Source organism: Spinacia oleracea, chromosome 4 (assembly GCF_020520425.1).
Source record: "Spinacia oleracea cultivar Varoflay chromosome 4, BTI_SOV_V1, whole genome shotgun sequence".
Lineage (NCBI taxonomy): Eukaryota > Viridiplantae > Streptophyta > Magnoliopsida > Caryophyllales > Amaranthaceae > Spinacia > Spinacia oleracea.
In genome coordinates, this window is record NC_079490.1 from 122,826,265 (window position 1) to 122,849,074 (window position 22,810).

At 33.0% G+C, this 22,810-nt stretch overlaps 3 protein-coding genes and 1 long non-coding RNA gene across 4 annotated transcripts; 2 read left to right on the forward strand and 2 right to left on the reverse strand.

The window, feature by feature from the left end:
* Positions 1-2,760: 2,760 nt before the first annotated feature.
* On the forward strand, positions 2,761-6,440 carry LOC130459404 (uncharacterized). Its single transcript, XR_008918783.1, has 3 exons — positions 2,761-4,567; positions 4,646-5,941; positions 6,031-6,440. It is a non-coding gene; the product is annotated as an uncharacterized lncRNA (long non-coding RNA).
* Positions 6,441-8,299: 1,859 nt separating this feature from the next.
* LOC110785972 (uncharacterized) lies at positions 8,300-8,902 on the reverse strand. Its single transcript, XM_021990479.2, has 2 exons — positions 8,785-8,902; positions 8,300-8,703 (listed from the first exon to the last, which is right to left on the reverse strand). The coding sequence occupies exons 1-2, from the start codon at positions 8,900-8,902 to the stop codon at positions 8,300-8,302; spliced, it is 522 nt and encodes a 173-aa protein (XP_021846171.2).
* A 6,527-nt stretch (positions 8,903-15,429) lies between these two features.
* On the forward strand, positions 15,430-19,885 carry LOC110785989 (AP2-like ethylene-responsive transcription factor AIL1). Its single transcript, XM_021990494.2, has 9 exons — positions 15,430-16,345; positions 16,543-17,008; positions 17,119-17,201; positions 17,380-17,388; positions 17,636-17,724; positions 17,821-17,894; positions 17,971-18,021; positions 18,277-18,353; positions 19,127-19,885. Exons 1-9 carry the CDS (start codon positions 15,931-15,933, stop codon positions 19,612-19,614), a joined length of 1,752 nt encoding a protein of 583 aa, XP_021846186.1. The 5' UTR covers positions 15,430-15,930; the 3' UTR covers positions 19,615-19,885.
* Positions 19,886-20,781: 896 nt separating this feature from the next.
* Positions 20,782-22,646, reverse strand: LOC110785971 (uncharacterized). Its single transcript, XM_021990477.2, has 2 exons — positions 22,633-22,646; positions 20,782-21,421 (listed from the first exon to the last, which is right to left on the reverse strand). Exons 1-2 carry the CDS (start codon positions 22,644-22,646, stop codon positions 20,782-20,784), a joined length of 654 nt encoding a protein of 217 aa, XP_021846169.2.
* Positions 22,647-22,810: the final 164 nt, after the last annotated feature.

The window sequence follows — 22,810 nt, forward strand, 5'->3', positions numbered from 1 at the left end:
TGTTGCAATTGTTATTGTATTCGAGTCTTAATGTTTTTGTTATTGTTGGGTTGACGATGTATATCTTCGATATCCCTTTGTTCATGGTATTTACTATTTAGTAGTGGGGATTGGAGAGGAAGGAGGAGGAAAAGTGCTCATTTTCGTACAAATGAGCAAAAATATTTTGCTCATTTCGTACAATGAGCAAAAACTTTTTGCTCATTTCGTACAATGAGTAAAAAGTAAATTAAATGAGCAACAAGAATTCAAATGAGCAAAAATTTTGATTTTTTCTTTATCAAATTCTGCAAATCAACGCACTTACAATTATGTGTTTAAGAATTGTGATTTTTGATTCAATTATAATCCGCGATTTAATTGGCCATATGGAGTGGGTGAGATATTAACTTCCACAGTTGAAAGCTTCAAGAGGAGAGAGAAAATGAATGAAGCTCGGTTATGGAAAATCGGAAGTTGGGTGGTTCGGAGGAATTGCGGTGATGGTTTTGCGGTGGCTGGTTGGTTGGGCTGAGGGGAGGAGAGAGAAAGATGAAGAGGTTGAGGTTGAGTCTACTGGAAGTTGGGAGTTGAGACTGAGAGGAAGAAGATCGAAAATCAGAAGAAGAAAAAATTAAAGAAATCTCAGATTAATCTTGACCATTGAGTTAGATGGTTCAGATTCCTTCTCATTCTTTCCATTTTAATTCCCTTTCTCATTTTCTCTCTTCTCATCTCAATAAATATTGTTTAAATATTAACTTTTTATAATTTTTTCATATTTATAATTTTAAAGTCGTATATTAAAAAACATAACAAAATCAGGTAAATGAAAACAGATGAAGTAACTCGTATCGAAGAGTGAACCACAAACGAAACTCCAGAAACGTCAAACAAAGAGATTGTACAATCCACAACCCAAAAGAAAAACAAAGGAAATAAAACATTTAGAGAAAGAGAATTGTTTGAAAAATGATACTCCTGAAAGGAGTAAAATAAAATACAATAAACATGCTTTTGCAGGAAAACAGAGGGCGAGTACAGTAGAGGGGCAGAGGGTCAGCAAGCAAAGTTACTGTATGAATAGACTGGATGATGGCAGATGTCCAGACCGTCAAATCTATCTACGAACCTCCCAGTTCATTTCTTACTGGCCACCTCTTTCTCACTAAATTCTTTTACTCCCTCCGTCCCGAAATACTTGACCTGTTTTTCTTATCGGACCGTCCCTTAATACTTGACCTGTTTCTAAAAATGGAAATATTCTAACAATATTATATTATTTATCACTTCACCCCTATTAACCCACCTACCCCCTACTCCATACAAAAAATAATTAAAAATTCAACCCCTACTCTCCCCCAACCCCACCACTTAACCCACATCCCACTAACTACATTAAAATAATACCCCACTATCAACTACTAGTCTACTACCTATTAAATTAAATAAGTCAATTCAAGTCCCTTAAACTCTGTGCCGGTCAAACCGGATCGAGTATTCCGGGACGGAGGGAGTACATAATTAAAATTTAAAAGGAAAAAAAAACAGTACAAACAGATAAAGTCGTAAAATATACTTTCTCAACCATTAGTGGGTAATTAGTAAGGGACAGGCTTCCTTTCTTTCGTATCTCTTCTAGATTTCGTGAAACTGACCTGTATTTGAGAAATTTGATTGTCAAACCTGAATCTTATCTTCACTCCAAATACGTCAATTTCAGTTTCAAAACCTCCGTTCCAAAATAATTTTTACACTTTCTTTTTTAATTTATTTTATAATATTTTTTACTTTACTTTATTTTATTTTTGGACATAATATTTACTACATTACGCTTCTTACTTTACAATATTTACAATTTCTCACTTATTTATCTTTTTTTTTCTTACATTCACACACCTTTTTACACATTTATCTTACTTTATATATACTTCCTCCATTCTTTATTAAATGACATAATTTTTTTGTCACGTTTGCCAATGCAATATTTCAACCCTTAATACCTTTTATTATCAATGGTTAAAAATTATAAAAGTTTGATATTATAAATCTATAGGATGAGACGATTATAACAAGACTCCACATGACTATATTTTTTGTTAAGTATAAATCACAATTGATGGTCAAAGTATATTATATGAATAGTGCCAAAAGTACAATTGTGTCATTTAATAAAGAATGGAGGAAGTATATAAATATATATTCAACCAACTTTTCTGTTTTTGTCTTAATATTTGTGCAAGTAGTAACTATAAAGTTCTTTATGAAACGGAGGTACTATTTGCTTTTTTATGGTCTGAACATACACTTCTTTTAAACACCGCAACATCAAGCATCTAAGTATCGAATGAGACAATTTGATGGTTATCAACGCAGTCAAAGTAATTTGGATAATCCCGTGGAAGTTCCATTTTATCATTCAAGAATATTCTCACCTTTTTTGACAATTGGGATATTAAGCACGTCTACCGAGAAGCTAACCGAGTAGTAGATTAGATCGTAAATTGTGGTCACTTAATTAGTAACACCATGTGTATTGAATCTTGTAATGGTTCCTGATTACTTTCAATTTTAGACAGTGATTATTTAAGAGTAACTCTCATGCGGAGAGCCTCCTAATGTATTATCTCCCTACCTTATCCAAAATAAAAAAAAAAAAAAATACACTTCTTTTACCATATACCAAGCCGAGTCTTCCTCAATACTTATTACTCTGTATTTACTACTGTCCCAATAAAAACTTAATATGAATATTTTTAAATATTTATCGAGGACAAATCCTAACACTTTAAAACATACAAACTTCAAGTTACTATTGCAGCAATAGTGTGCTGCCAATTTTACCCCCACCCATATCTCTTTACTACTCCTTTGCCATTCTATCGGATCGTGCCACGTGTAATCTCATCCACCGCCCTTATTTCGCCACTTCTCCCTCTTCGGTCTTCAGCTCTTCACTGCTTCCCTTCCTCTTTTTCTTTTTTTAGGGTTTCCCTCTCCTCTTCGTCCTCTCGATCCTGAGCTTCCCGTCCCTCCATCTCTGAGCTTCCCGTCCCGTCCCTTTCCAGTTTAGTTTTTTTTTTCCTGCGTTTGTTGTCCATTGCCTTCAAAATTCCCCATAGTAAGGTTTCCAATAACACCTTAGAGGATTCAAATGCAAAATCCAATTGACAACAATCGGTTGGGCTTTGGAATCCTCTAAGGTCTTATTGGAAGTCTTAGAATTATTGGAATCATTCTTATTCAGATCTGCAATGATTGCGATTCCGGCGATTTGGGTAAGTCAGTTCGTTTCTTGTACTCGTGCATCTGGTCTGTTTTCTTTTGGGATTTTTCTTTTTTTCCGATTCGATGGTTCTTTGGGGTTTCTTTGTTTTAATCTGGATCGATATGTGATTTTACTGTTCTTGTATTCATGGATATGCCATATGGTTGTTTTTTCCCCCCAATTTGTTTGTGTGTTTGGGTTTTCGTTGTTGGTGATCGTATCAAGTGGAGTCTGTTTGTGTGTAAGGCACTTATCGATTGATTTAATAAAGAGATATGGGTTAAATTTTAGTGTTCTAATATTCCTGAAGTTTGTGTTTCTGTTCTAATATTCCTGAAGTTTGTATTCCCATTTTAATATTCTTGAGATCTTGATGCTGTTATTTAAATTTTCATATTCATATTAATTATCGGTTTAAAATATGATATTGGTTCAGCAATTTTAGTTCCTGCGTTTTTGTGTTCTGGGTTCAACAGCTTCAGTAGAAATTAATATTCAGATGTTCATGTGTTCTTGTTCTAATGTTCCTGAATTAATGTCCTTTGTTTCTTATATTGTTCTAAATGGTCCCGAATTCATGCGTTTTTCTTATCAAAGTTCCCCTACATTTCATTAGAGTATTTGTGTTTATAGAACTATGATTAAGAACACAAGGTATGACATCCTTAACTTTTGATGGTTGATCTCTCAACTACTCAATTGCATTGTTTAATTTGATGTAATTGATTGTTTATTGTTACTGACTTAGTGACTTTATAATTTTTTATTAGAAATGAATTTTACACACCTAAAAGATCTGGAATTTGTTTCAATTGGATCCATCAATCGACTTCTTCTATGATCTGGTTTCATTTAAATGATATTAAAAATCATAGGTTTTAGCTGACATTTTTTGGGTGGAATTAATAGATTACAACACCCATATGACAACATGTGAAGTATTTCGTAAAATTAAGAAGCTTTGGGTTGTCTTCGCGTTGTCCTGTGGGTGGCGAATTATCAGTAGTGATTATCCCTTTCTTTCGGGAATATTGATTGTCACTTCGTTAAATATGGTAGACTGGTAGCATTTGTTAATTTCAGCTACTCCCTCCATCCTAACTCCCAAACAAAGGATGACAATTTAGAAATCAGTGTCGTGTGGGAAATAAGGGCATCTCTCTTATGCCACGTGTAATCTCATCCACCGCCCTAATCCAAGGATGACATATCTATGATGGTTGATCTTTTTTTTTATCTTATTCAAGTGAACATCTTTCCTTCTGGCTATGTCTTTGATGGGCCACCACCTGATTTGAAGAAAAAAGAACTTGCAAAACGGTATGGGTGCTCTTTACTTGTCATTTGAACTGATCCAAACAAGTGATTGTATTGATTTAATTTAACTTTGCGTGATAGTTATGCCAAACGAGCAGATGCCACTGAGGATTTGACGGAGGCAATTGAGGTATATTCATGCAAAATCTTACCCCGTCAAATAAAAATGTCTCAAAAAAAAGAAGTGCAGCAAATTGCCTATATTATTCCTGCCCAGCTTGTACATTGCTTCTCTAACCAAAATAGGATGCTTTAATATCTGCTGCAGAAAGGTGATAAAGTATTGAGAAGTTCATTAAACTAACCGTGTAGGTGAGTCTCTTTTATTGTTTGAAGATGAGCTCTGAAAAGCTGCATATATATTTTTGTAGAAGGGATCAAATTGCATGTCTTTTTTGTTTATTTTTAAAGGAAGTTATAAATAAATCAACAATGTTTGGATCATGTTCTTTTTTGGTTTTTGGTGGTTCAGTAAGCTGCCAAAATTTCATTGTGTCAAGACTTTTCCCAGGATTACTGGAAAATACATAGACAGTAATCTGAAGTGTTTAACAAGGTTTTGCCCCATGTTAGCTGGTTTTGTTTGTTTCCGTCTCCTCAACTGTACGAATTTTAAATGTCTGGATTAGATAATTGAAATCATATGAGGTGTCATTTTGACTTTAATATTTGTTTGTTTTAATATTGATGTGATCCTTCATGTCGGCCTTCGGTAGAAAATAAAGATTTCGAGCAACTGATCAACCAGAACAAGTCATAAGATTAAGACATATCTGCCATGCCTTACTGACAATTCATAGTTATTAACTTATTACGAAGTATATCATAAGAATTGACTCTAAACTGTAGTTTCATACTCACTCTACTGGCTGGAGTGCTTGAATAGCTTTTTACATCCAATTATTTTTCATCTCGCTTCATCTTTCTCTAAACATTACTATCTTATTGCCACATTTTTCATCAATTTGCATTGCTTGTTAGTTTATCAAGTGTTGCAGATAATTGTCATCTACACATATCACATTTGTTAGGATTTGCAATCAACCTCCGTATTTGGAATCTTACTGAAGTGGGGTGAATAATTAAGTCCAAAGCATCCAGACGTTGGCAATGCAGACCAAGAAGAGACTTTCTTCCAAAAGTTAGAGCCTTCTAGCTCTATAAAACTGAGATCTCAAAAGAAGGTATCTGAAAATGTTCCAGTTGCCGAGATCGAATTAGGCTGCAGTCTCAACAATCAGCTTGGTCTTGTGAATTGGATGCAGTGGTTACAGAAGAGAGGGGTTCATATGCTGATCCTCAACATTCCTATTTTTATGAGGAAAAAGATTCATGGCAAACTCCAGATTTCGACGTTTCGTCAACCATTTTTTTCAGGTATGATGTCTGCCTATTCTTGAGAATGAACTGAACATTACCACATTTTTATGCTTCAGAGAATGAAATAAGTTGTTTCTATGATCCAGCTTCCTTATTACTGGAAAACTTATGTGAATGAAGTAGATCAAGAGAGATAAATGTGGTAAACTCCTTCTATAAAGCACCATTAAGACTCCCAATGCCAGCAGAGCTTTAATACTGGTGGGAAAGAGGTATTTCTTCCATCTTTTATTCCAACAAATTATCAAATTTTTCTTTTCTTAAGGAATTGGACTGACTTTTGATGTTAAAAGAGTTAAAGACCTTGAAAATTGACCAAAGAATTAACCATGATCTGAGCATTTGTTGTGTGGTAAAGCATAAAAGCTCTAGGCCCCTTTTCCATTTTTTTACTCGTACTTGATTTGACTTGATTATTATTGACTTGATTTGACTTGATTATTTTTTACTTATTCCTTAAAAATGCCTGTTATGAGCTATAGTTGATTATAATGCCTATTGTTCTGTATTTTATCATTTTATCATTGAAAGGTAATGACCGCACTGCTCTTTTTTTCTTCTATGTTCTTTTAAAATTTATAATAGTACGATTTAGTTATTGGGAACTCCCTTCTGACCTTCTGGGAGTCTTGATGTGACTGCATCTTTTTGGTTGTGTACTCCCTCCGTCCCGGAATACTCGACCCGGTTTGACCGGCACAGAGTTTAAGGGACTTGAATTGACTTATTTAATTTAATAGGTAGTAGTTGATAGTGGGGTATTATTTTAATGTAGTTAGTGGGAAGTGGGTTAAGAGGTGGGGTTGGGGGAGAGTAGGGGTTGAATTTTTAATTATTTTTTGTATGGAGTAGGGGGTAGGTGGGTTAATAGGGGTGGAATGAGAAATAATATAATATTGTTAGAATATTTCCATTTTTAGAAACAGGTCAAGTATTAAGGGACGGCCCGATAAGGAAAACAGGTCAAGTATTCCGGAAAGGAGGGAGTACAATTTTAGTAAAAGCTGTCTCCTTGACTATCCAAGAATAGGATTTTTCTTGTGCAAATCTTCAGTAGAAGTATGACACTTTGTCTAGGATATAGTTGTAATTGTGTATACCATGCTCAAAGCAGATGTTAATACTCAATATATCATGATCTTGTGCAGAAGAAAAATCAGGAATTGAAATTGTGCCAGTTTTCATCTCTATTGATCTTGAAAGAGACACCATTGAACAAGTACTATAGTCTTCTATCTTTTTCTAAACCAATGCCCTTTTTAGTGGGAAGGAAAGACAAATGATGTTAAAAGAGGCTTCTTCTGAGCCAAGTATTCCATTCTAAGGGTGTTCTTTAGTTTATTGATAAATTATGCATGTGGCCGGATACTTGAGGTTTGTGACATAGGGACAACTGACGTAGGTAGTAATTGGCAAATGTTTTTTTTACGCAAAGACGAAGATGTTATATTATATTAACCGTTAAAGCACAATTTGATCGTTACAAAAGCTACAGGCGAAACACCAAAAACTTGTAGCCCGTAATCACAAAAACTAGTTAAACAAAACCCACAAATGTTTATGTTTTGATTTTTTTATAAATTGTAGTGATCGGTCAAACATACATATTGTAACTGTTACTTCTTCTTGTTCTACTACGAGGAGTTCCCACCGCATTCGGCGAGTGGACTAATCTCCAACGGGAGTTTGCATGGGTACCTCGAAGGGCAGCATCCCTCCCAGTTGAGATTTCTTCCATTCCCAAGGCTCGAACCCGAGACCTTGGTTAAGGAGCAAGAGGCCCTTAACCACTCATTCTAACTCCGAAAGATTGTCCAAATATATTTCTTTTTCGATCCGTCCCTTTGAATTTGCTTTAACCATTTATAATACGGGGTGCTCACATGTCTCAACCTACATCCTATTATTTAAATTAGTAAAAAGACAAAACTACTAACCTGGCCAATTGTTTATCTTTTGTTTTTCTTTCTTAATAAATTCAAGGGAAATTTGCCGCATCATCTTATTTTTTACACTATTCACATTATACATTTGATCACCTTTTGTGATTCAAATCTACAAAAAATTATAGTCTTGTGTAGTAGCGTATCAAGTATTTTGAAGCAGGGTAGACACTTTTAAAATAAATAAAAGCTACAAAATTTATTAAAAAAAACATACAATGAAAATGACAATTTCACAGTTCAGCACATATAAAATAAATTAGAATATATGCTTACAAAAGTTCTTTTTTTATTAAAATTACAGTTGTTCTCGCTGAGTCTTCATATTCTATAAGTTGTTTAGTATATCACCTTCACTTATTTGTCGAAAGACATCTTTCTCTATATAAGTAACTAGACAATCATTTAGCAATTAATCTCTCATACTATTACTCAACTTAATCTTTACAATAGTCATTGCATAGAATTCCCATTCTAAAGTTGCAGTTGCCATAGGAAGAATCAACACCATCTTTATAAGCAAATAGATAAAACGATAACGATATGTATCATACTTCGTTGTCTCAATAAGTTTCTTGCATAGTTCTCCAATATATTTCAAACCCTCAATTCTCTCATCTCTTTGCATATCATGAATTAAATTATCAAGTTCATCCTCAAGATAGAGCAAATCAAAACTTGAAAGCTCATTAGGATAATATTCAGCAAGTCTAAGTAACTTTAACTTGTCAAAAGGAGGGAAGGAATTGACAAGATTTAGACAAGATATACAAAGAAGAAGATCCATACTTACTTCGTCAAACCGATGATTAAGTTCTTGAAGTTATGGATCAATAAAATTGCAAAAAGTACCTGAACTCGAAAAATAATAAAGATTTGTAACGTGTTGTTGATTGCCTCGTTTTTTTCTTCCCAGATGAGCATACTCTTCATCCATATTATGAACACGGATAGCTCTTTTATCACAAATGGAGATCACTGAAGTCAAAAGAGACTCCCATCCATATTCTCTCATTGTTGCAATCATTCTATAGTCAATTTCACAAGTGATACTGCATTAACAATGTCTTGATTTTCTTTTTGCAGTGCAATATTGAATTGATTGGCCATCCCAAATATCGTCTTCGTCGAATGTAACATGAAAATAAAGGCGAATGACAAAAGTGCAGCACCAACACGATCAGCTTTTGCACGATCATCTAAATTAGGGGGATTTTAGAAAATCATGTCTAGTACCTCACATATCGCCGGATGAAAGACAATTATATTCAACAATAAATTATAATGAGATCCCCAATGAGTATTACCCGGTCTTCCCAATCCAAGTCGTTGATTCAAACCATTCCACTTTCAATTTCACCATCTTCAAATGATTCTGCAACTAATTGGGATTGAGATTCAGTAAGCATTTCTGGACGCTTACAAGATCCTCCAACAACATTTAACATTGTAGAGAGAAGTTCAAATAACCAACCACAATCAACATTACTTTTGGAAACTGCAACAAGTGTTAGCTGGAGTTGATGCGCAAAACAATGAATGTAATATGCATATCTTGTTTCATTCATAATCAAATGTTTTAGACCATTAGAGTCTCCCTTCATATTTCTAGCCCCATCATAACCTTTCCCTCTAATTTTAGTTGGGCTTAGTGCATACTTATCAAGTATATAACAAATTGTACCTCGGAGAGATAGTGTAGTAGTATCCTTAACATGAACAAAACAAATAAATCTTTCCACAACTGCTCCTTTTTATTGATATAACACAGACAAAATGTCATTTTTTCTTTACATGACACATCACGAGATTCATAAACCAATATTCCTAAGTAATAATCACCCAACTCCTCCATAATTAACAAGGTCTTTTTTAATTAAAGGACAAATCATTTGATTATTTCCCGGTAACTTTTTTCCCTTTTAGAATACCACTTTAAAAGTTCACGAAAATTTTCCTGATTAAAAGAATTTTCACTCTCACCATGACCTCGAATTGTCACACCTTGAAGTAAAAGGTATCTCAAACAATCAAGTGAAGTAATCAAACATGTTTGATAATCTTTTTTTTCTTTTGGAGCTACTGGTGATAAAACATTTTGAATGGATGCTTGTGGATCAATTAAAGCTTTGTATTTATCCATACACTTATCATGAACATTATTAATAGTACCAACATGCTTAGAAAAAGCATCTGGTCTATTCCAACCTTTAAAATCTTTTGTGACAAAAGCATCATGTCCATCACCATCCACAACACCTATATCATCTCCAAACAAATAACAAAAAAGCAAACTGCAACTTCTTTTGCAATACTATACTCAAGCCAAGTTTTGTAAGCATCATACGAGTTAGGATTTAAACGAAGCATTCCACCTCCAACAAATATTTGTTTAAAGTCATGATCACGTAGTTGGATAACTTTTCTTTAAATATATGCTCTTCGAACTACATCTTGATCATCGGGATGATAATCTGTAATTCTTTTCCTCTGTCCAGGATCATATGAGAGAGAGTTGGTATAAAATTGATTTACTCTTTCTCTAGTTGGAGCAGTTATATGTAGAGTAGAGGGGAAAGCTTCATTCTCATTTTGATTTTGAGAGGGAATTGTAGATGATGTGTTATCCTCTTGTGTCCTCCTTTTTTCTGAAAATATTTATCTAACGTACTCTTTCCCTTGTTGTTCTTTCTTGATGCATTATGGTAACTCGTCTTTAATTTGAATCGGTTTTGAGTTTTGAACCTTGCATAACTAACAGAATAAGAAAACCAAGTAAACAATTTATATAAAGTTATTTGACTTACATATCTGTCTATAATTCTACATAGTAAACTATAATTGTAAAAGTACATCAATAAAAGTATGAACTAAATCAATCTAAAGAACTGTTTAAAATATACAAATTTAACTATTTACTAAAAATCAACAGTCCGTAAATCATCCCTAGCTTACTTCTTCCCTCGCGGATGTGTGGCAAGCAATATTAAGTAAAATCGGACTAATTGTGGGCAATTTACCTGTTTTTACTAGCTTATGGAGTCGCCATCCAGTTTTGCAAAACTGACAAAACCCGATTTTTGTGATACGTACGTAAAAGCTTGCGAGACCCAGGCATACGTATTTGACCACAACGGTCTTAGGTTGCCTTGTGATCCCTGTGTGGATATCGATCAACATACATCCAACGGGGTAGAGATTGAGGGTTCGGGGAACATTTACTAATACGGGAAGTGGCCAATATTAGCCCATGAACCGGTCCTTACTAGTTCAATGTAACGAAGACGGGACATGCGTTTAGACTACATTACTAATCTGAGTTGCTTTTAATGCACAAATATTAACTAATAATCGTCAAAGGGTGATTTAAATTGATTTAAGGTACCTAACAATAATCGGTATTGTCCAAAGATTATCTTATTAGGCGTGATAAATAATCAAATTAGGTTTGTCAGATTTATAATGGTGATTAAAGTGATAAACAGATCTGGCACGTTACAATATAGTTTTGGCTATATTGCGGTTCTCATGAACTAACCACTTGGCTTTACTCGCTTTCCTTTCATTCAACCAACGTTCCTCGATTTGACTAGACTCTTGGGCAGGATCCAGGCTTAATCCGGGCGCTTATACGGACAACGTTCTGCTTAACAAGAGTTAAGACGGCGGAACTACTGGACGTATAGAGCGATTATAAGGACGTATATGGACCTTTTGCTTAGGCTTAGAGCTTGTGGGTTGTATGAGAATAATAATTGGTGCCCTTTACTTGACCGTTTTGAGGCCCTATTTATAGGAAATAGGTGTCGCTTGAAATGAAAATTGTTAGGACTTGAGATGCGCTGAAAAGCATTTAGGCGCAAAGAGATCTTTCGCGCGTTGCACCTGGGCGTGAGAAATGTCTCACGTTCAAGTGCCAGCGCCAGATTCGTTTAGCAGTTGAGTTTAAATCGAATTAGGATCGTCCCGTGATAATATTGTTGCGCATGAGCTTTGGCACGAGTGATGAGCTGCGTTGGGCCATGGGCGAAAGACATTTCTTGAGCACAAATTAATTTTCATGCATTTTTTTAGCTTTTCTGATTTAAATTCGGTTTTTATGTCGTATTAAACTCTTTTAATCCTTGTTTTCTTATTTTTATTCATTTAAAAATTTGTTTAATCCCTTTTCTGTATTTTTAGGATTCTAGGAATTTAATCGGAATGCGATTAGAATTACATAATGTTTTTCAATTTTTTCTTTGGATTTTAATTGCAATGCAACTAAAATTCCTATAAGTCCTTGAATTTTAATTGAATGCAATTAAAATTCCATTGGCGCAAATTTATCTCGGAGGCTTACTATTCTTAGCAGGCACTTAGAAAGCAGCTACTATAAACAACAGTTACTATAAATATAAATTTAGGGTTTGGGTAAATGAGTCAGTCTTAGAACACTCATTGTTTAGGAATGCGTTTGTCAAGTGATCATTTTGTTTCATTATCGAACTTATCGTTTCTAGCCGGAGACCAAATGTAGGCATCTACACTACCTGTTTTAAAATATGGCCAACAAAATTAAAGATGAGCAATTTAGAAGGAAAATCTAGTTTATTGTAATTTGGACAATCTTGTAAAAATGAAGGGAGTATTTCGAAAAGGGTGAATTAATAAACTACAATAACATAAACCAGCAGATAAACGAACCCAATTACAATCCCACTTGCATGGACCAGGTCCACACTATTATTAGTGTGGACCAGGGTATTTTAGGTATTTTACAGCTTTTAAGGATGACATGGACAAGCAATGTTTACGTGATCCAAAAAACCCGCGGCCTATATAGTAACTCTTACGTTGATATAGTTTACTTATATGCAATATAGTTACTCTACTAGTCATACAGTAAATTTTAACAATATAATTATTAATATATGCGACATAGTTACTGCAAAGATCATATAGTAACTATTAAGTTGATATAGTTGTACTTGTATGTAATATAATTACTCTAATAGTCATACAATAACTTTTTGATGTCATTTTGATAAGAATTCAATTACTAAATAATGTATACACAAAGATATTGACTGCTTTATATCATATAGTAAATATTTCTATAGTATAAAAATAGTTACTTTCTATATCATATAGTAACTCTTTCTATTCTATAGTTACTATTAACTCTTTCAAAAAATATTGTAGCACGTCATATCCTTCCACGTCCGGGTCTTCTCATTCCTCTACCACGTCCTTGGTTTTCATTATTGTCAGAATTTTCTTCTTCTTCTTCTCCTGCTTTTGTTTTCCTTGTAGAAGTTATTTTTCGCACGACATCAATTCTAGATGAATATTCTTTGTATTTCTGAATTAATAATATATAAACTAAGTTAATAATTTAACATGTAAGTGTGAAAAAATGACATAGTAACTATGTAAAACATATAGTTTCTATTATGCATCATACAGTAACTCTTTGAATTAATGATGGTAAGATACTCGGAAATGCAAGTTATTGTTATAGTCATATAGTTACTGTCAAATAATATAGTCACTCTTATTACTAATAACATAGAGACAAAAAAAAGAACATAAAAAGAACAAAATGATAACATAGTAATTATTAAAAACATATAGTTACTATTATACATGATATAGTATATGTTAATATTAATGATAGTCATATATTAGCAGAGTTGCATATATAGTTATTGTTATGATCGATCATATAGTTAATGTGATCATAACATAGTAACTCTTATTAATAATAACATAGAGGACAACAAAGAACATAAAAAGAACATAAAAAGAACATTATAATATACATAATAATAGTTACTATTATACAAGATATAATACCTATGAATATTATTGATGGTCATTTAGTCACATAGTTGTAGACATAGTTGGTGTGATAATAATATAGTAACTCTATCACTAAAAATATAGAATAACATCAAAAACATGCCCAGAACATAATAAATTAAAATAGTAACTATTTCAAACATATAGTAACTATATAAAACATACAAATACTGTTGAAGAAAATAAATATATGGTAACTAATCATGATAAAATAAACATAATACCTATTTCAAACATATAGTAACTATATAAATAATATAGTAACTATTGATGAAAATAAACATATGGTAACAAATCATGATAAAATAAACATAGTACCTAGCTATTTCAAAAATATAGTAACTATATAAAACATATAGTAACTATATAAACATATGGGGACTATTTTTATAATATAGTAACTATTGTACACATATAGTAACCATTATAATCATATAGCCACTATCTAAGAAGCGGACAAAAATATACTCTAAATAACATAGTACATAATGTAATCATATAGTAACTATTATTTATCAAAAAGTCACTATAAACTGTTCATAACATAATAACTATCTTAAGCACATAGTCGCTGTTTTAAACTTATAATAACTTTCTAAAAAACATAGTAACTATTTTAAACACATAGTTATTGTTTTAAAGTTACTATAGTAACTTTTTAAAAAATATAGTTACTCTAAAAACTACTACTAACATAAACACAACGAACATTCCAGTGACTATTAAAAACACTATTTCGCAACATAAATTAAAGGTAACTATATGATTTATATACTAACTATGTGAAACACTAACCCTAATTTCAACAAAACAACAAACATTTCAAATCACTCAACAAAATAATAACTATTGTACACATATAGTAACTATTGTACACATATAGTAACCATTAAAATAATATAGTAACTATTGTACACATATAGTAACCATTAAAATTACATAGTACCTCTTTAAACCATATAGTTACTATTTAAAATCGTAAAGTCACTGATCGAATTTGCGAAGTGAAAACGTTATTTCGGCAAAACAAAAACATTAATTTCTCCAAAACAACAAATATTTTCAATTTTAAATAAAAATAGACTTAAATTCTTTAAAAAACAACAAACCGATATGTGATCTCTAAAAATTCTTGCGAAGATTTGTAGACGAGCGCAAATTCTTCGATTCGGTTTCGGCAACGACGAACCTCCTTCTTGATCTACTACTTCCTCCAATTTTCCTCACCTAATAGATCAAATTATAAGAATTATAAGATAATTACGAAGAAAATCGAACAAAACCTAGAAATTTGGGCTAAATTTTGAAAAGCATAGAGAGAAAATGAAGAGAGAGAAATGAAAGAGAAATGACCAGAATGCAGATCTGAAATTTTGAAAAATAATAAAGTTTAAAACGTATATAAAGTGGGCTAGACAAAAATCGCATTTAAACTCTACAAAACACATAGTAACTCTTTAAAACACATAGTTACTGTAATACGTATATAGTTAGTATTTAAAATCACAAAATAACTGTCACATGACGTACATTTACACATATTGCCCATACAAATTACTCCGTTGCCCTGGTCCATGCTAACTTAGCATGGACCAGGTTTATATTAGTGTAAATAACCCAATTATACTCAATACGCCTGAAAACCAACTCATATACGGAGTACTCGGTAATTTATCATTTGAGCACAATAAACCCGTGTAACTTCGACGTAATCCGATTTTCTCTCTCCTGCAGAATATACCAAAAACAATGTATGAGATGAAGTAACTACTCCGTATTTAGAATACCTGACTGGGTTTTTGAAGGGTTTAGAGGTTTTTTAAGAGATATCTTATGAACCCCAAAATCCCAACCATTACAACAAGGAGATAAAAGAGAGAGAGAAACAAAAGAAAAGGAAAAAAAAAAGATAGAAAAAGTGAAAGGAGTAGTCTTTCTCAATATAAACACAGATCCCCATGAAAAATTACAAGCATTTTGCTTGCTTCCTTCTTCCATTTCATTCTCTTTGTTTAATCTAAAGGATCCTCAATTTGTTTTCTTTAGAAAAAAAAAATGAAACATTTCTCAACTAAAATATTTTCTTCCCTTTCAAAAACAAATAAATCCGAAGATATATGATTTATTTTTTCTAGCCAATGATTGAGCTTTGCTTCCTTGTGTAAGATTCTGGTATTATAATTTTATATTAAAAAAAAAATGAAGCGTTCTAGTGAAAATGATAATAGCAATGGCAGTAACAGTAGTGGCAATAGTAGTTGTAGCAACTGGTTAGGTTTTTCTCTGTCTCCGTACATGAAAATGGAGGGTTGTAATTCTTCTGTTGATGAAGAAGAAGTTGTGCATCATGATTATCATCATCATTACACTCATCATCATCAAGTTCAGCCGCAACAGCAGCAGCAACAGTCTACAGTGGGTATGTTTGTTTCTCACCCTCTTCCGCAGCAGCAGCAGCAGCAGCAGCTAAACAGTGGTCCAATTTGCTTTGAGAATGGTGACGGAGGAGGTGAAAATGGTGGGTATTTTCACACTCCTTTGACTGTGATGCCACTAAAGTCAGATGGGTCTCTTTGCCTTATGGAAGCTTTCAACAGATCTCACCCACCTGAAGGTTCTCATTTATTTTATACATTTACATTTATTTTATTTATTCTTTGTTTATTTTTGTGGCCGGGTGTAATTCTTGGGTTTTGTAACTTTGTTATGTTCGATTGGTGTTATTAAATGTTTTAGAAATTCCATTTATTTTTTATTTTTTTCTCTAGTAGTAATAAGTGTTACGTTTAAAATTTTGTGTAATTCTTCCAGAGCCGAAGCTGGAGAATTTCCTCGGCATTAGCTTGGATAGCATCTACAGACAGCAGCAGCAGCAACAACAACAGTTGGAATCCTACATTTCTGCAATGTCATCATACCAAGGGTTTTCCGAGGATGACTTACTTAAAAACTGGGTTACAACAGTAGATAACTTGAGTAATGGTGGAAGTGTTTCGTCTGCGACAGCCCTTGCTGTTGTTGCTGCATCAAGTGTAAGTGGTGATTTACAGTCTCTTTCTTTGTCAATTAGCCCGGGTTCGCAGTCCAGTTGCGCAACAACAGACAACAGGCAGATTACTACAACTACTGGGTCTGGGAATGATAATTGTGTTGGTGTTGTTGCTATGGATACCAAAAAGAGAGGCTTTGGGAAAATAGTTCAAAATAAGCACACTGTTCATAGGAAGTCTATTGACACTTTTGGCCAAAGAACCTCTCAGTATAGAGGTGTTACCAAGTATGTTTTCGATTTCGATTTCGTTTTCGTTTTCGTTTTCGTTTTCGTTTTCGTTTTCGTTTTCTTTTACTTTTTAAATTTATTTACATAATTATTTAAATTTGATATAGGCATAGATGGACTGGTAGATATGAAGCACATCTATGGGACAATAGTTGTAAAAAAGAAGGACAGACAAGGAAAGGGAGACAAGGTTAGTCATTGATTAATTTCTACTCCGTAGTATTTGTTTGAAAGTGCTAGTACTTAGATTTATGGGTCCATTTTTGGTCATCACTGAAATATATCTGACTAATTTGTAATTAATTTCTTTTGTTTGTTTCCGTCATGCGTTGCTGTGGATTCCTCTTAACCAAATGCTACTTGTGTAGTTTATCTTGGTAAGCAATCTCTTTGCCTTTAAAGTTTAAACTCTCTCCCTCTCCGGAATTAACGGTCACATTTTTTATTTTTTATTTTTTATTTTTTACAAATATAATCATGTGACATTTTAGTGTACGTTCGTATATTGAATCTAATTTTAATTTTAATATATTCGGAAATGTGAAACCTTTTCCTGACATGTATTTTCAAGTAGCAATATTGACTTTATGAGCCTGGTTTCCTTCATTTTGGGATTGATTTCAGGAGGCTATGATATGGAAGAGAAAGCTGCTAGATCTTATGATCTTGCTGCCCTGAAATACTGGGGACTCTCTACTCACACTAACTTCCCTGTATGTAAAGTAAAATTCATCCTTTTTAATCACTAAATGATAGTAATTGATGTCAACTTATCTTAATGTGCAATGTATTGTCTTTCACTAAGCCAGATAGAGAACTACAAACAAGAGATTCAAGATATGAAAAACATGACACGACAAGAATTTGTTGCTCATTTAAGGAGGTACATTAAAATTAAAATGTTAACAAAAAATTATCAAATTATCATACTTGTATTTAATCTTAATTACAATTTGTAGGAAGAGCAGTGGATTTTCGAGAGGTGCTTCCATGTACAGAGGAGTTACAAGGTTTTCCTTTCATTTCACTTAACTGTTGTATTTCTGTTACAAATTATGACCCGTATATTCTATTTGTCATAGGACCAAATTTGAAAAAGAAAATTAAAATTTAACAAATTAGGATTTTTTTGGCAATTTACACATTTTGAAATTTCTTTTGGCATTTGAAATTGTCATAAATATAGCATTTCCTAACAAAATAAATGGTTGATATTTTTGTTTTTAATATTTGAATTTGAATTTGAATTTGAATTTGTATTGCAGGCATCATCAACATGGTAGATGGCAAGCTAGGATAGGCAGGGTTGCAGGGAACAAGGACCTCTATCTTGGGACATTTAGTGAGCTAAAACTTTCCCTTAACTTTTTGTACATTTCTTATTTCAAAAATAAATCAGATTCCCTAAAACTTTTTCACATTAAAAAACATATGCTTTAAAATTTTAATTTGAAATTTGGGTAAAATGATAAAATATAAATGGACCAAGTCAATCTTTCAATGGTGGTTTATGAGACTCTTTACTCTTACTGTAATGTTTAAAGAAGCTTTTAAATCGGTCTTTGATTTTTATGTCAATATCTTAATTTATCTCTTTTTGGGCACTGCTGGGTTTTGCTTTTCTATTGCCGACCTTTGTGTTTGTTTTGAAGTTTTGATATGTTGCTTTATTATTTTCTGTCATAAAAGAGTAAGTTTTAGAAATAATTAGTTGGAATATATGCACATAACTTTGAATATAATATTGGTTTTAATTTGAAAAGAATGTAACACAAGTATATATTTTGAATATGATGATATTGGTTTTCATTTGAAAAGAATGTAACACAAGTATATATTTTGAATATGATGATATTGGTTTTCATTTGAAAAGAATGTAACACAAGTATATATTTTGAATATGATGATATTGGTTTTCATTTGAAAAGAATGTAACACAAGTATATATTTTGAATATGATGATATTGGTTTTCATTTGAAAAGAATGTAACACAAGTATATATTTTGAATATGATGATATTGGTTTTCATTTGAAAAGAATGTAACGATTAAGGGTGTCCAAAGTGATACAAGTATATATTTTGAAATATGAATATGATGGTTGTTACTTGTTAGGCACGCAAGAGGAAGCAGCAGAAGCTTATGATGTAGCTGCAATAAAGTTCAGAGGAACAAATGCAGTGACTAATTTCGACATAAGTAGGTACCATGTGGAAAAAATCATGTCTAGTAATGCTCTTCTAGCAGGAGAGCAAGCTAGGAGGAACAACAAAGTGGAATTGATAGAGGAATGTCCTAGTTCGACTGAGAACAAAAGAAATGCTTCTTCTACAGGAGAGTGGAAGATGGTCCCATCATTCTCACTTAGTCCGACTCAAAACATGGGTTCAGCAGCCCATTTCTCGAGTGCATCGTCGTTGGTTACTAGCTTGAACAGCTCTAGGGAAGGTAGTCCAGATGAGAATATGTCATCATCGACAACCTCAAACTCAATGGTTTTCCCTTGGATTGCATCACCAGCCCAGTTAAGGCCTTCTCCTACAGCTTCGACGACCATTCCTGTGGCTCATTACCCTGTTTTTGTTGCTTGGAATCATGCTTAGTTTTCCTTTTCCTCTAGGAAAAAGGAAGTTGGAGCAGGTTATTTTGCATCAGAACAAACTGACAAAAGATAAAGTAGGAAAAAAGATACTCATCTTTAATTGTGGGGAACAAAAGAGGGATTAGTGGAAGAAAATTATACAAGATTTTGTGTGATTAGACTTAATTAGGGACACAAATGGGCTCCATTAATCTGTCTGTAAGCATAATGCTGGAAACTGGAAACTTTTGTCAAACTTTTGTCAAACTTAATGCAAACTTTTTAGCTCCAAATTGTAAACTGAACATCTTTTTTTGGCAAAAAAATGGAGGGAAAACAAAAAGGACCAAGAATTTCTAATCATTAATATTCTATGGCATGATGTTGCCAATATATGTGATATGGTATATTATTGGATCTACTTTAGGAAACTTTTTCTAAAAATAAATATATTGTTGTTTCAATCATGCAAAAATTAAAGGAAGTTCACTAAACTTTGACCACATCATTTCTTCTATGGAGTACTTCAATTCAACTGTGTTCTTAAATTTGTATTACACTATGATTGCTCAAAGCTGGCAGACATTCTCTTTGATTGCTTGTAAAAGAGGTAGATATGAGATATTCTCACATGAACTTGGATTTGCTTTCTAGGTTTTAATTGTCATAATTACTTCAGACTTTATCTCTAGTTTATAGGTGTTTAATTCTCACTTGTGTATAACTTTGTTTTTAAAGATTTTAATATTTTTCATTTCATTACTGTGCACTACTACTGTAATGATGTTGAACGTAAAAGCAATTCCATGTCTTGGTGTGCAATAGTGGATCAACTATTTTTTATCATTGCTGCTGTTATATACTCCATGTATATGTAAAGATACTTATCTTATTATCCTTTTGTTCGTGTGGTTGATTGCATGTGTTGAGTTTTGACCAGATTTGAGAAATGATGAGATTTGAATGGAATTTTTTTTATTTTTTTTTTTGTTTTGAAAAGGTAATAATTTCATTAAAGGAAAAAGAGTGTCAAAAAAACAAAACATAACTGAGCGAAGCACACCAAAGAACAACTTGTGAAGTTGCTAAAGGCATCAAGCCCCTTAACCCTGCCACCTTCTAGGAAGGGTTCAGAGAAAAGAAGCACTATCATCTGCAGCAACCCACCACAACTAAAACACAAAACATATCAAGATAGTAGTCGTACAAACCACTCTCGCTCATGACTCTTAATTCTCTGTGGCATAATAGAAGTGATTCTCCAGAAACACATGTGCTTAACCTGCCTCACTAATGCCCTAGGATGCTTTATAGTCTTATTCCAGACTGCTTCATTCCTCTGTCTCCAAATACAATACATCATGGCAACCACACAGCTCTGGAACACTTGATTCTTAAACCTCCCAGCACTCAGCTTCGGGATCTGCCTGCAAGCTGCATCTAAATCATTGAAGAGCAGAGGGAGATGCAACGCTCTGCCTAGTTCCTGCACACATATCTGGCTATAAGGGCAAGTAAAGAAAATATGGTCAATAGTCTCAGCACTGGTACCACAAACTGGACAAGTATCATCTTCACACATTCCAAATCTAACTAGCCTGTCCTTAGTCTGCAACCTTCTCCACATAGCCATCCACACAATAAAGCTGCACTTTGGAATATTCAATCTGTTCCACACCCATGAAGCCCACTGTACCTGTTGTTGCTCCCCTCTTAGCCAATAATAGCCACTGGAAGCAGTGTATCCCTTAATGTCAAAGCTCCACCTATCAAGACTGTACCCAGCTCCGAACCTGTCCTTCACCTTACAAAGTTGTTTCCAGTACCAACTAGCAGATGTGGGGGGTACATAGGAATTTGAATGGAATTTACTAGTAAAAAAGTTGGATTTACAATTAAACGTCTTGCTTTGGATTTGTATATAAGTAGTACTACTTTTGTAAGTGCAAGTATAATCATCAAGTAGATTAACACAATAAAACTTCGTTACCAAGGTATGGTCACGTACCCGTACTGTGCGCTACATAGGGGTGTTCATAAACTAGTTCAGACTGGATTCAAGATAACCGGTCTGATCTCCGGTCGAAAAATATTAGTTTCGGTCTTCGATTCGTTCGGGTCCAACACCTTTTATAACCGAGTTTTAGATCAAACAGATTTTCCCTTAAAAATATATAGGAAACTTTGTCAATTATTACCTAGATTGTTAAAAGGTGTCAATTATTACCTACCTTTCTAACAATTTATGTCAATTGCTAACTTAATTAGGCCATATTTCTATCAATTAGTCAAATAACAACATTACCCATTAATTATAATATAATTTAATCTTTTTAATTAATTAATATAATTAAAATCCCAAAAAAATAATTCAATTTTTTGATTTTTTTTCTTATCTTGGGTAATTTTTTGGATTTAATTTTGAGATATTTGTTTTTGGATTTAATGTTTATTAATTAATTAAAATTCTTAAATTAAAATTAATTGTTATTTATGATGTCATTAGTGGATTAATTGGACTAACGTAGCAATTGATATCGATTATTAGAAATGTAGGTAGTAATTGACAAATTTTTCAAATACATAATACTATAAAGGAAATTTTGTGCAACACTACCTTTAAGTTTGGACGTTTTGTGAATTACTACCTTATAAAAAAGTTTTTTAATTTTGCTACCTTATAAGTTTGTTTAGTTTGAGTAACACTACCTTGTAACAGTTTATGTCAAATTCCTCTGTTTGTGGGCCCACCTCCAACGGCTATATTCAACTACTTTAACTCCCTTCCCTTATTTAAACTTCCTGTGAAGCTTTATCAACCACATTCAACCATTTTATCAAAAAAAATCAAGAAATCTGGGTAATTTTTTTTGTCAAAGCAAGATTCGCAATTTGGTTTCAGAATCGAGTAACCAAAAGGTGAGTGCATTAATTTCGTTGTTGTTCTTCAATTTATGGGTTTATTTTTTCAATTTAGGGTTTATGTTTTTGTTGAATTTTATTAAATTCGAATCATTTTGCTAAATTAACCGTTTGAAACCTTTGAATTGACATGTGCAAACAACTACATTGCAAAATTGGGTTCTTGAATTGACTAAAAATGTGGGTGTTCTTGGTTTGACAGTTTAATTGTGATCGTTATTTGCAATTTGGGGGTTTTCAATTGAGAAATCGAATACTATTAATTAGTTGTTTTAACTGTTGCAGGATGTCGAGTG

What these genes read in the sequence shown, in the direction of transcription:
- LOC110785989 (XM_021990494.2), top strand. Translation starts at nt 15,931, where the DNA reads ATGAAGCGTTCTAGTGAAAATGATAATAGCAATGGCAGTAACAGTAGT. An exon ending in CAGTATAGAGGTGTTACCAA is followed by an intron (nt 17,009 to 17,118) that starts GTATGTTTTCGA and finishes AATTTGATATAG; the next exon opens with GCATAGATGGACTGGTAGAT. An exon ending in ATGTACAGAGGAGTTACAAG is followed by an intron (nt 18,022 to 18,276) that starts GTTTTCCTTTCA and finishes TTTGTATTGCAG; the next exon opens with GCATCATCAACATGGTAGAT.
- LOC110785972 (XM_021990479.2), bottom strand. Translation starts at nt 8,902, where the DNA reads ATGAGAGAATATGGATGGGAGTCTCTTTTGACTTCAGTGATCTCCATT. An exon ending in TCTGGGAAGAAAAAAACGAG is followed by an intron (nt 8,704 to 8,784) that starts GCAATCAACAAC and finishes CATAACTTCAAG; the next exon opens with AACTTAATCATCGGTTTGAC.